We start from the raw sequence: 13932 nt of genomic DNA on the forward strand, positions 1-13932 counted from the left end.
ATTTTAGGTATTTATCAGTAATAAATTTAATAGCAAGAGCTAGCTAAGTAAATCGTTTTTTTTTCGCAGGCACCTTTTCATCGGTCGTCAAAATTCCTTCCATTGAAAATTATTATCGTTACCTCTATTCCTATTCAACTATTGTAGAAATAAATATATTCTTTAATTGCTTTCTCATGAATAGCTGCCTGAAATTCAAAGCAAACTTAATGCACAATTTCAAAAGAAAAAACATTATCCTTTTTTATGCAGTCAGTCAGTAGCCATTTTTACAATAATTGGAATGTCGGTGTAATTTGACGGCCTAGGAATATTTGTCGGTATAAATTGACGCCGAATTAAACACAGCAAGTCTGTTACGTTATGCCACAATTTTGCTTAATCGTGATTGGTCGAGCGGTTGCTCAGGCTCCATTCTTATTGGCGCATAGAAAAAATATTGACAAAGAGAACTAGAAATGTCGGCAAACGCCAGGAGGTGGTGAACGCATGTCGGTGACGCGTTTTTTTTCGTCATAAAATATTCGATTCTTCAAGTGATTTGTTCCGTTTTGAGTACCATTCTGAGATATAAAATTACAGAAAAAAAATATTGTTTTGGTAAGTGACATTGTCTTCATTTATCATCAAATAGATCGAATAAATTGGTGAATTTGTTAATTAATTATGTTTGATTAAACCAGTCTTGTGGTATTATTGCGGTAACGACAACCAAACCGAGCAAGGAAAGCTGTGAGCTTAGTTCCATTCAATCTGTGTGACTTCTGAGTTCTGACGATTATTACCAAGTTTAAAAATAACACGTATATTCAGTGAATAAAAAAGAAATAATGCTAATAACAATGCACTAAAAATCCCATGCATTTCTAACACGTAAGTCATTTCTAGCTATGTGGTATTGGTGATCATTGAGTTGGCGGGAAGACGCCGGCCTACTTATAGGTTATGATTTTGGTCATACGATGAAAAGAAATTGATTACCAGTTTAGTGTCTGTTTATTTTAGATAGATGACCATGACTTCCATGGAAGAAGATGGGGTGTCACCGGCGGAAGAGGTACCAGCTGGTAACCCTGAAGAACTGGCTAAAAATCCTACAGCACTGAAAGGTTGGAATAAATGCTAAAATAATAATAATTTATTATCATGGTGATATTAGTTTAGTACTATGCAACATAACAACAAAATCTAACTAATTAATTCTCCTCAGAGGCTCATGAACAAATGGCAACTCTTGATGTTCTGGTTTGTGGCCAGTGTCATTCAGCGTTTCACTTCGTAGAAGAGTTCAAAGAACACAAAAGTGCAAACAATTGTACTGGGAAATCACCAGTACGGGATAGTGTAAGTATTTTTACATTGTGATTAAGATTTTGTTTTTGTGTATTGTGATTATACTTAGTATCTATTAATTTTTTCCCAATCTAGAATGAAAGCAAAGCACAAGTGTGGGCATTCCTCCTTTGGAAGTGTTCCTCAGTACGAGATGGATCCGTGATATCTTCCGATAATAGTTGGAAGCTGTACCAACAATGGTGCCGTATGGCAGAATCGCAACGGACTGCTTGGATTACTGCAGGATCTAATGTTCAGTCCTTATCCAAGTTCTCTCATGCTAAAGTGGTAAGTTATTTACTACATTTCTTTTTTTAATACTCCTTTCAATGGATTTATACAATATTTTCTCCTCTTTACATTAAAATGAATATTTTTAGATGGAAGTTAAGACTGATGATCAGCTTGTACCTGTCCAAACTCCTGTATTACAAGAAACTAGGAGAAGAGGAAGGCCAAGAAAACAAGTTAAAATTGTAAGCATAATTTGTACAGAATTTGTATCTTATTAACTGATGAATTTGTTGACAATGATTGAATTAATTTGTAGGAAGATGAAACACAGCCCTCTGGTGAAGAAAGTGATGGTATGGCTAAACAGAAAGTGATTATCAACAAGACACCTCTTCAAAATGTTAAAAAGGTATGCTTCTTACATTACATTTGCATTGCATTTGGTGCAATGAATGGTGGTATACCATCGGGGTATTTTTGCCACATTCAACATTACATACTTTCCATATTTTTGGTAAGGTGCAAATAAGTAGGACTTGATGTGATAAATAGATGGATTTTCGAAGTTTTGGTATTTGCTAATTCTTCTTAAACTTAGGCAATGGAGACTATGATGGAGGTATAAATGTTCAGCAATGGACATCCTGTAGCTGAACTGAAATGATGATTTTTTCATTTTTTTTTATTGCATGTCACATTACAAATACTGATTTTATAATAAAGAGTAGTTACTTGCAAGAACCTAGTATCTAACTCTAGAACCATCTGTATTCATAGGATCTGGATAAGGAGTAGGTCCATAACGCTCGAGAGCGCGTTCCGCCTGAGGAGCGCATCACGCGGCGCACGGAGCGCGAGGGTGCCGACTAATCAGATGCTTAAAACATAAGCAATGGAAATGAGCATTTAACATCATCCCCATTTACTATTCTATTATTTATAAAATAACTTACAAGAACCTAGTATCTAACTCTAGAACCAAGCATATAAGTTGCTTGCTTTGGGGCTAGCTGGCGCTGTGTGAAATCGTTTAAAAATTTATTTATTTATCATTTATCTGTATCCATAGGACCTGGACAAGGAGTCGGTCCGCAACGCGCAGGAGCGCGTGCCGCCCGAGGAGCGCATCGCGCGGCGTACGGAGCGCGAGGGCGCCGACCCGGCCGAGGCGGGCGAGTACGTGGTGGAGAAGATCCTCGCCAAGCGGTTCAACCCGCGCCGCAAGCAGTACGAGTACTTGCTCAAGTGGGAGGGATATCCGCAGTAAGTGTTCCGTGCTGTAGAATTAGAATTATTTGTTTGATAAACATGTTCTAGCATAGTTCTAGCCCATAACACAGTGCCTGAGGTATTGGAGCGGCACAGTAAGGTGGTTTTTGTTACGTCAAATGTCAGTGAGACTTATGATTTTGTATGATTGAAGACTGTCATAATATTATGTCAAAATCAGCCCTCCCATGCCGCTGCCATACCTCAGGCACTGACTGATACTAGACCTTTACGGCCGAATACTGAAACACTACTCAAATCTGTCACTCAGCTGACGAGCTCCTAAATTTAAGTATCCTTCAATTTTAAATGGTATTCTCAAACGCCACTCAACGGATTTAAAGCCGTGATCAGCTAAGCAGCTCTCAAATGTTTACATAATGGCAACATTTACCAAAAAAAGTATGTTTTCATTACACAAATGATAACTTTACGTTTTTTATCCATTACACGCAGCATCGTTTGGTTATGTATTGTCTTTTATGGAAATATACTGAATCAACTTAACATAGAACAGTTTATTTTTAATTTCTATTATATATAAATCTCGTTTTATCATATAAAAAAATTAATGCTTGCATTTTTATTTAATTAAAAAAATAATTTTAAAGGTGATACTTTTTATTGTTGAAATCTATTAAGTGGCGATCGTGGACCGAAACGTAACCACAATTGACATTTGTCATTGTTGACAGAGTATCAAATTGACAAATCAACAACTCTTGGAAATGCTGCTATGCGATGTCCCCATAATCCTCAGAAATAAGCATGTTTATGTAAAGCGATTTCATAGCAGCTATTTTGGTTGTTACTTTGTGCACTATACGATGCACAGTTGGCTGTTCGATGTGGAAGATATCACCTAGTACACGTTCATAACTTCCCGTTGCGTAGAACAGTAGGGTTATACTTAATAAGTATTTGGTCCACTGGTTGTATGGCGCTTGGTGAGGGGTTTCAAAGAACTTCCAAATTATGAATCCAGAAACAACACCGTTTCTTTAGAGACGCGGAACCTCGCTCGGAATTGCATGTCATTATAATAATATTTTTCAATAGCGTTCAGCCTTATTGCGTTTCAGCGATTAGATCTAGGTATTTTGTCGAGGCTGGAAAGAAATGATAACGATGACACACATTATTTACCACTATTTAGGTCGATTTAGGTATAAGAATAGGATTTAAGATACCGCGCAAGCACTCTCAAATTTAACAGCTGCTTAAGACGATTTGACAGTTGTTTGAGTAATGCTTAGCGTTGAATGGCGTTTCAGTATGCGAAAATTCATTTAAGTGGCGTTTGAGTGCAACTTAATTTGAGAGGTGCTTAAAAATTGAGAACTGCTCAGATATTGTTTTGAGTATGCGAAATGTAAGTTTAGGAGCTGCTTAACTATTTGAGAAGCCGTCAAATATTTAAATGGCGTTTCAGTATTCGGCCGTTAGTATCATAAATTCGAAAGTAACTGGTGCCTTTGTATGTTTGTTACTTTTTCAGTCTTAAACCACTGAACTCATTAAAACGAAGTTTTAAATGTATAAGAGGTCTATCTATACTTTTAACTAAACTATCTCTACTACACCAAATGTTGATGCTTTCGCCAGAATAGTACCTATAACTGACACAATAAATGCTTTATTGATTGATTGTGCCAAGTCGATATTTTTCTTTATTTAGAGCTCCAAGATCGCGATTTTATGTAGGCCACCTTGTATAAATAGGTGGCCGCAATTTCTGTCTGTTCCTTGCACAACATGTTAAATATTTTTCCAGTCCGCCTGCCTCAATTTTATCAGTCACATAACTAATATCAGAAACTTGATAATAAATGGCGTAAATCCCGTTATGTTTAATTCAACAGCCAAATGTTAGCAAAATATCTTGGACTGAGATTCCATTATGCAACAGGAATGCATTACTGTTGAGAGGTTCATCAATTCAGCTGCTTAGGATACAGTAACAAATGTTTACACACTGCTTCAGTAGGGTAAACGAACCATTGTTACTACTACATTCCCAATATTTAGTTCAACATATCCTTGGGCAGTTTTTCTTATTTATGTTATTGTAATTGGCCAAAAAGATATTAATTGCTTACAAGATATACTTAAAAGTTTATTCACAAAAGTGTTAAAACTTCTTGAGATATTCACCGGAATTCTTTCAAGGGGCCAACATCAGTGACTTTACCCTACTCTGGCCTGAAAAACAAGTCTATTTCATATGGGCTGCTACATTACAGTCTAGAAGTCTGAAAGGATAAGTCTTGTTCACAATAGTCTTAAAAAATTGCTTATAAATATGTTTGACTTTGACAGTGAGCAAAACACTTGGGAGCCGGTGGAGAACATGGAGACGTGCAAACATCTGCTGGAGGCGTTCGAGAAGCAGCTGGCGCGCCAGAAGGAGCTCAAGGCCTTGCGAGCGCAGCAGCAGCAGCAGCACCCGGTGCAGGTTTGTTGCAAAATAGAGCCTATTACAACCACATAAGAATTTTCAATGGAGGGAAGTCGACCCTTAATTTTTTAACTCCTATGTTCCTCTGATTAATTTCGTTGCGGGTCCAATGACAGTTCAACTTTCCCCCGGGACAAACTTGGCTTTCATTGGTTGGGTTTTTATGACGATCCAGCTGTAGAACCTAGCTACACAGAAGTTGTATCGTTGGGAACGAGAGGTGGGAATAGTCCCGGAACCACATAAGAATCCATAGCGTTTATCGTGATTATGCTGTCTGTACATAGCAACTAATAAGCGCTCATTACGTCTCTGATAAAATGATGACAAAGTGTAGTTATTAGCAATAATTATCAATATTATTGTTGTAGGATAGGTAACAAAATTTAGAAATAAATTGACTTTCGTACAGATATCTTAAAAACAACAATTAATTACACAATTAACTTGTTTTTATACTTTTTAGGTGAAACAAATCAGCACACCTATTCCACAAGTTGTGAAGCAAATTAAGAAACCTGAGAGCCCAGCATTGACGCCAACCGGGTGAGATTAAAATTTAACTATATTAACAGAATATTTTTGTACCAAAAACCATTATTACAATGATTATTGTGTATCGTAGACGCCTCCAACGCACTAGTAAAGTGCGCGCTCTAGATCAAGTCAAGGCGTGGTGCGGCGCAGAGGACGAGCCAGCAGCCAAGAAAGTCAAGAAGGAAGTCTCTTCGGAAGATGAGGACTACTCAGATCCTGAAATACCTAAGAGTAAGTTTTTTTTATCTAATATAAAATTGCAGTTTCCCTGCTAGTGCAGTTTGAACACACGCAATGTTATTTTTCTATTTTGTGTACTCATGGACAATTACCAATTCAATTAAATGAAGTCGATAGAAAGAAATTAATAAATTAAAAGACCAACAAACGCTTTTAGTCGCTATCAAACTTTCGACAAATATTTTGTGGATGGACTCGGACTTACGCGTCTACACTTCAATTGTTCCGTTCTCGGCTCCTCTGTTCAGTTGCTCACCAGTAGTCCTAATTTCAGCCGAGAAGAAAATGCTGAACGGTCAGTCGTCACCCAAGTCGGCGCTTGACCCTGAGCTGGTCAAGTCGCTCGGCCTCAGCGGGAAGGGGATGCCGAACATCAAGGGCGTCATTAAAGTCGATCCTAAGCACATGCCGAATCTCTCCACCGGTAAATGTCCATATTTGCTGGTAGATTTATTTTTGTTGCTAATGTAAAATTCCGAAATAAGTTCTTAAATTCCTTTACATGTTTGAGTGTGTTTTGTTTGCAATGCGTAGATGAAAGTCCGTATCGATGATAACGATTGTGTATTGTTTTGTTGTAGGGGTGTACATAATGTCCAAGAGCTCTGGAATAATGAAGATTGACTCGCCAGGAAAATTAGGCCCCGGATTAAATATAGACCAAGATGTGATCAGGAAACAAATTTTAGCCGCTAAACAGGTATGTGATCTACTGTATCATGACTAAATAATAACATGACTAATTCAAATTACCAATAATAACACACTACTTTGTTTTAGCAGAAGACTGAAGAAGTTAAGAAGTCGCCAGTTCGCACTCCAAACACGCCACAAATGAGGAAAACTTACGGCTCGGCTGGACAGCAAGTCACTGAGAAGACAATAATCACGCCTTCGGGACAGAAGATCATTCAGCGCACAATACAGAGACCCTCCGCCGTGAGCCAAACGTCGGCAGACAAGTCGCCTGTTACCATATTGAACAAGAAACTGGTAAATGTTTATTTTTAAAATATTTCCAAAGTTTTTATTGTAATTTATAATTTGTATATTAAATTGACATTCGCAAATGGGTTAGAAATTACGTTTGACAGTATAAATATTATTCCTCGCGCTCACGAGACCAAGATCGATGGTTCCACTTTCAAAGTGCGTATTTTGTATATTCATGATCATCAATAGCCTGCCACTTTTGCAATTTCCATAACTTGTGCAAACCAAAGCTATTTGTGTTGTCGTTATCAATGTCAATGAATGTCGTTACTGATTTGATAGGTATATGAATGTAATTTTGCATCATACTGCAAGTATGTTGGGCTTAGTTTGTCTCATGTGGTCTCTAACAAAATAATGGAAATCAAAAAAGAACTGGTTTTTTCATGACTTCAGCATTCTCGTGTCTCTTTAAAAATTCGACATTAGCGTAACCACCATTGAGGCCACTAAAAAGAATAACGCACAGCGTTGAATAGAGCTCTAATTGGATCGTGTGTGGTGACCCTGTGCGTTCACGAGCACTGTAACATCTCATAGTAGTGTTTGTGAATATGGGCGTAATTAGTTTTTCCACCCAACCTTTTGAAATTCATTAGTATGTCTGTTACCCCAGCAAAGCCAGAGCGGCGACAGTTTACTCCGGCGCGGCGGCTCAGTGCGCGGTCGCGGGCGCGGCGGCTTCGCGTCCGTGTCCACGGCCGCCGGCAACATCGTGCGCATCCGCGACAAGACGCCGCAACAGCTGCTGGACTTCGACCAGGTCAGCCGCACGCTGCGACACTCCCCGCACACTACAGGCTTTTAGTCGCCCGATGGTTGGGCCCGATTCTAACTTGTACGAAGAATCGGTGTAATGTGCCCACTTTCATACATCTCCATACTGATTAACAGCCTGATCCAACTATCGGCCGAGTAAAAGTCGGTGGTTGCGCCTAGGCTTACACATACCACCCCATGATGATGTATCACGGCGAAGGCGCGAGCGTTTATACCCGGACATGGACGTTTATTGTATATTCATTTTGGTTGCGGACCTGCGTCATGAACATTTATGTTTTGCTGGTTTTGTTTAGTTCGGAGCTAGGTAATTAGAGTGATAGATTATTTTATATTTATGTTTCGCTCAGTTGTAAAGATAAATAAGTTATTATTTTGAAGAAGCTTTTTTCTCATTCTTCATTCACTATCGTATATCATAAACGTCAACGCATACGGGAAGGTAAAAGCTTTGCGGTATACTCCTATTGCCGCGTGGCGGGCGGGGAACGCGTCATCCGTAACACAAAGCGACGTGTCGAAAAAACAAACGACGACGTGCCTCGCGCGCCCCGCGTCGATTCGAGCGTACCTCCAACCGCCGCTACAGTTTGATACATCATCACAGTCGGACGCGTCGTCGGAGACGTCGGACGGCATCGAGGACCCGTTCCCGCGGGACCTGGGCCCCATCCCGCCCACGTCGCCCGAGCGGCCGCTGTCGCTGTGCCCGCTGACCGGCAAGCGCCTGGCGCGCGCCGAGGGCGAGCCCACGCCGCCGCCCACGCCCAGCCCGCCGCCCACGCCGCCGCCCGCGCCCACGCCGCCGCCGCACCAGGGCACCATGCTCATGAAGGTATTATTCTCTTTTTATTAGTCTTTGGCGCACTTCACGGTCACAATACCCGCAAAAAAGACACAAGAGGACTCTGCTGAAAAATGTCTCCGTTAGTGAGACCCAACAGTTTCAGGACCGGTTTCGACATTATTTTTTTCTCTAAGCAACAAAATTATTGCAATTAACGTTCTATTGATGACTCGTGAGTAAAGAAGTCGGGATTTAAAGTTTAGCGTTTCTTTTTGTCACATTTAGGTGGAGATGTCACCGGGCGGCACCACCGGCATGCTCGTGCAGGGTGACGGAGCGCAGCCGTCGTTGCCGGTGCTGACGGATGACGATGGAGTAAGTAGATGATAAATAAATTATTGCATGACACCATACAAGTTGGGTTCTATACCCACTTGGAAAGTATATCTTCTATCTTCACCTAATCTGAAAATAAATGTGTCAAACTCGGAACCATTCAAAGCTAAGCTATAATAGAGTTCTTCATCGCACCTTGCGCTAAGAGGGAATCACGCACAATCGAGTTATCAGACTGCAGACAACAGCAAACAGCGAGAAGATGAATTAATGGTAGCGTGACATTTCATCTTTAGCACGCGTTTAAGAGTGTGCACGCGTTAAGCCATTCCAGCGCGTGTTTTGCCCTACACAACAAAAGCGTAGCGTAAGCAAAACACGCGCTAGAGACTTAATACTTACGAGACTTTTGAACAGCAGGAGGTAAAGGTGGAAGCGAGCACCGTGAAGCAATTACTGGAGGAGGGCGGCGACGAGGGCGAGGAGGTGGGGCTGCTGCACGCCGCGCACCCGCCCATCATGATCCGCGGCGAGGACGGCGTGCTCTACCAGGTGCGTACACGCCTTTACTTTCATCATCATCATCATTTCAGCCTCAGGACGTCCACTGCTGAACATAGGCCTCCCCCAATGACTTCCACATCGCACGGTTGGTAGCGGCCTGCATCCAGCGCCTTCCCGCTACCTTTATCAGGTCGTCGGTCCACCTTGTGGGTGGACGTCCCACGCTGCGTTTTCCGGTACGTGGCCTCCATTCCAGAACCTTGCTGCCCCATCGGCCGTCAGTTCTGCGTACTATGTGCCCAGCCCACTGCCACTTCAGCTTGCCTTGCCTTGCCTTTACTTTGACTTTCGTTTATTCTTTATTGATGTTGGCAATACACGTCGAGGTCGACTTGATTTGTGCCATTTTCAAGTTATAAGTGAGACTAGTTACAAAATGGGACCAAATGGGATTGGTTTAATGATATAATGAAGGATGATAGATGATACCCCTTCCCACCCTTTGAGTCTCAGTAAAGTTGTGGTGCTTTACTGAGACTTCATATGGACTACTTCAGAGAATCCGAAGAATCACGCTGCACTGTTTTGTTTCATTTGCCCACACTCATGCACGTTCACGAAATAATCCACATTAATAGTCGCCCAAACACGAATTTTATAAAATAAAACAAAACTGCTAACATGACGCTTCACATTCCCGCTAAGAAGTCAGACTTTCGCTTTATTAGGCTACACAAGCGCAGCGTAGGACGTCCACCCGCAAGGCGGACCGACGACCTCATAAAGGTAGCAGGTAAGCGCTGGATGCAGGCCGCTACCGACCGATCATTATGGAAATCATTAGGACAATCTTCAGTGGACGTCCTATGGCTGATATGTGATTATGAGGCTATACATTATAAACAGAGCCGGGCGGTAAAATCGAATACATACTAGCTAGCTTTTTTTACCAATAATCCTTGCCGATGATTATTATGTATTATGTATTCATAGGTTGCGGGTGAAAACGAGGCCGGCCAGACGCTGTTAGTGGCCGCGGAAGGCATGGAAGGCGCGGTAGAGGGCGTCGAGGGCGCCGTGGAGGGCGAGGGCGACGGCGTCATGTACGTCACCCGGGACGACGGACAGGTAAACTACATTCTCGCGCGCCGCTGTGTGTTACTGCCAGGTTTTTGTGCCACGAGAGATTCGCCCACTTACTTATAGTGGACCGGTTTTGACATCCCTACCTCAATAACATGCATAGACCACACCCACTGATTGATATAAGTTTTGTAGTGACACTAATAACGCGAGCCCATTCCGATCAAGCTACGTCTGGAGAGCTGGAAATGTTTTCATCTCACTCAACCGTGTGCCTCATCCACAGTAGTGCACAAGTTGCGATGCTCGTTTCGGCACTCGAATCATTGGACACTATTTGAAATTTATTGTATTCAAAATTGTATTGCATTTCGCTTCGCAACTTGTGAAAACATTTCGCGATTCGAATGCGTCCTGGAGGACGAGGCTTAACGTTAGAGACGATCGCAGACGCTGCTGGTGGCGGCGGAGGGCGCAGAGGGCGCCGTGGAGGGCGAGGGCGACGGCGTCATGTACGTCACGCGGGAGGACGGACAGGTATGACACGTTATATTAGCATCTGATCCGCTAGTGATCTTGGTATGTCAAAGTTTACAGCATGACGATCCTGATTAAGTTTTTTATGTCGATTACTTGGTCACAAAAATGTGGCATAGCATTCAATGTAATTTAAAGTAGTTGTTCAAGGCCTGCTTTATGCGAATGTGAAATTATTTTTTGTTTATAAATTGGTGTATTTATGTATTTGGGTTCTATGAGAAATGCACGAGGCTTCACAAGATTATATGGGTTAAGTTTTACAGATGTTTGAGGAATCTTTTGGATAGCAATATAAAGGATTAATAACAAATTATGGAGATTGGCATTAAGCCTAGGCGCAGAGCCGCAGACCACCGATTTTTAGTTGGCCGATAGCTGCGCCTGGTTCTTAATTGTATAAAGAATCGGCCGATACCAAATCGGTTCGCACCTTTATACATCTCCACACTGATCAACAACCCGACCCAACTATCGGCCAACTAAAAGTCGGTGGTCTGCGCTTAGGGTAAAACGTAGTTTCGCAACGCAATTCAATCGCATGAAATGTCAAATGAGTAAATTAATGATACAGATTAATTTCAATGTACCGTTAATGCAACCGTTTCTGTTATGGGGGTAGTTCACTGTTTGTTTGCTGGTGTCTACCTCACCTCTTTGCTTTTAAGTTCGTGTTGGTGAAGGTATGATGGTCAACAAGGGACTGATCCCAAAATCAAAAATCCAAAAGTAAAGGAAAATTATTTTTCTTGTTCTATGAGGTCAAAAAATATGGTAGTCTGTCATTAATCAGACCTTCAACTCTAGATTGTTATAATGTTTGGTCTAATCCAGATCAAAAGTGTGCATGTAATGAATTCTGTTCATAAAAAACGTTGTTATCTCGTACTTGTACCTATTTGTCGAATGAAAATTGAAGTCTTATTCCGGTACACGGTATTTTTTGTATCAAAAAGTAAATTTTTGACATTAACACTACAGTACACGCGCCCCTTTTTTTACACCAATACACGCGCGGCCTACTCTGGTAAGCCAATTTAAAATCACTGTTAATCAGTTTGTAAGCTATTTAAATAATAAAAGTGTTTATTATAGTTCTTTTATAATCAAAGTTTCTCTAAATAACTATTTGGGATCAAACATTATAAACAGATTTAAAAGTTGTAAATTTTTTGGGCCAAAATTGCACTCTGAGACCCATGTTAACAAAAACAAAATTTACTGGAAAAATATGATTTATTTTTTATCTGTCATAGTATTCAACACTTTCTACTGCCTGGTACACGTGGTAAATGCATTAGTTGCAAGTCTTCCATAATTTTTTTGATGAGTGATTTCGGGCTTTTGACTAGACCCGCTGTTTTGACGGCCAATTTTAGAAAAGTGCGCAGGCGCTAGCAACCCAAGCTTTACTGGCTTATTGACAAATTTAGTAAACGAGGCTTTCCTGGAATGCCAGCTCTCTGGCGCAAGTTTTAAAAAAGTTATAGCGTAAAATGTTACCCTGGTCTACTATAGTAGGCCACGCGTGTACTCTAGTGTTAAAGCTAAGCGTCCACATGTCGGTATCGTACGCATCGGACGTATCGCACGCAACGGATCGTAGTATTATTTATATGGAAACTCATAAGTGCATCCACCTGTCCGCATCGTACGCATCGCACATCCGATACGATGTGTTTCGTATTCGTACGATGCGTCCGTTGCGTACGATACCGACAAGTGGACGCTTAGCTTTACCGTACAGCAGTATCATTGTCAATGTCATTGAACCGTGTCGTTTGCCGCAGGACGTGCTGGCCATCGACCCGTCGCAGCTGGCGCAGCTCATGCCGGGCGGCGCGGCGCCGGCGCTGCAGCAGGTGGCCGTGCAGGTGGAGGGCGAGCCGGGCGAGGACGCCACGCAGGTCATCGCGCAGCTGCTGCAGGCCGACCTGCCCTCGCCGGGTACGATACAAATAGAGATATAGACAGGTGACAACCAACTAGCAGGTGGCCGTGCAGGTGGAGGGCGAGCCGGGCGAGGACGCCACGCAGGTCATCGCGCAGCTGCTGCAGGCCGACCTGCCCTCGCCGGGTACGATACAAATAGAGATATAGACAGGTGACAACCAACTAGCAGGTGGCCGTGCAGGTGGAGGGCGAGCCGGGCGAGGACGCCACGCAGGTCATCGCGCAGCTGCTGCAGGCCGACCTGCCCTCGCCGGGTACGATACAAATAGAGATATAGACAGGTGACAACCAACTAGCAGGTGGCCGTGCAGGTGGAGGGCGAGCCGGGCGAGGACGCCACGCAGGTCATCGCGCAGCTGCTGCAGGCCGACCTGCCCTCGCCGGGTACGATACAAATAGAGATATAGACAGATGACAACCAACTAGCAGGTGGCCGTGCAGGTGGAGGGCGAGCCGGGCGAGGACGCCACGCAGGTCATCGCGCAGCTGCTGCAGGCCGACCTGCCCTCGCCGGGTACGATACAAATAGAGATATAGACAGATGACAACCAACTAGCAGGTGGCCGTGCAGGTGGAGGGCGAGCCGGGCGAGGACGCCACGCAGGTCATCGCGCAGCTGCTGCAGGCCGACCTGCCCTCGCCGGGTACGATACAAATAGAGATATAGACAGATGACAACCAACTAGCAGGTGGCCGTGCAGGTGGAGGGCGAGCCGGGCGAGGACGCCACGCAGGTCATCGCGCAGCTGCTGCAGGCCGACCTGCCCTCGCCGGGTACGATACAAATAGAGATATAGACAGATGACAACCAACTAGCAGGTGGCCGTGCAGGTGGAGGGCGAGCCGGGCGAGGACGCCACGCAGGTCATCGCGCAGCTGCTGCAGG

The 13932-nt window shown here is 43.0% G+C and overlaps 1 protein-coding gene across 1 annotated transcript; it reads left to right on the plus strand.

Moving 5' to 3' along the window:
- Window positions 1-606: 606 nt before the first annotated feature.
- Window positions 607-13063, plus strand: LOC135075424 (uncharacterized). The gene is made up of 20 exons (XM_063969865.1): window positions 607-873; window positions 1006-1109; window positions 1211-1344; window positions 1429-1623; window positions 1716-1811; window positions 1886-1978; window positions 2639-2832; window positions 5158-5293; window positions 5763-5842; window positions 5922-6064; window positions 6348-6497; window positions 6655-6773; window positions 6854-7066; window positions 7683-7829; window positions 8454-8681; window positions 8919-9008; window positions 9387-9521; window positions 10467-10601; window positions 11007-11093; window positions 12884-13063. The coding sequence occupies exons 2-20, from the start codon at window positions 1010-1012 to the stop codon at window positions 13061-13063; spliced, it is 2655 nt and encodes an 884-aa protein (XP_063825935.1). The 5' UTR covers window positions 607-873; window positions 1006-1009.
- Window positions 13064-13932: the final 869 nt, after the last annotated feature.

This window comes from Ostrinia nubilalis, chromosome 10, assembly GCF_963855985.1.
Source record: "Ostrinia nubilalis chromosome 10, ilOstNubi1.1, whole genome shotgun sequence".
NCBI lineage: Eukaryota > Metazoa > Arthropoda > Insecta > Lepidoptera > Crambidae > Ostrinia > Ostrinia nubilalis.

Excerpts from the sequence above, each read along its gene's own strand:
- LOC135075424 (XM_063969865.1), top strand. The coding sequence starts at position 1,010 with ATGACCATGACTTCCATGGAAGAAGATGGGGTGTCACCGGCGGAAGAG. Across the intron at positions 1,979-2,638 it reads CTCTTCAAAATGTTAAAAAG|GACCTGGACAAGGAGTCGGT; the intron begins GTATGCTTCTTA and ends CTGTATCCATAG. Across the intron at positions 6,065-6,347 it reads AGATCCTGAAATACCTAAGA|CCGAGAAGAAAATGCTGAAC; the intron begins GTAAGTTTTTTT and ends TCCTAATTTCAG.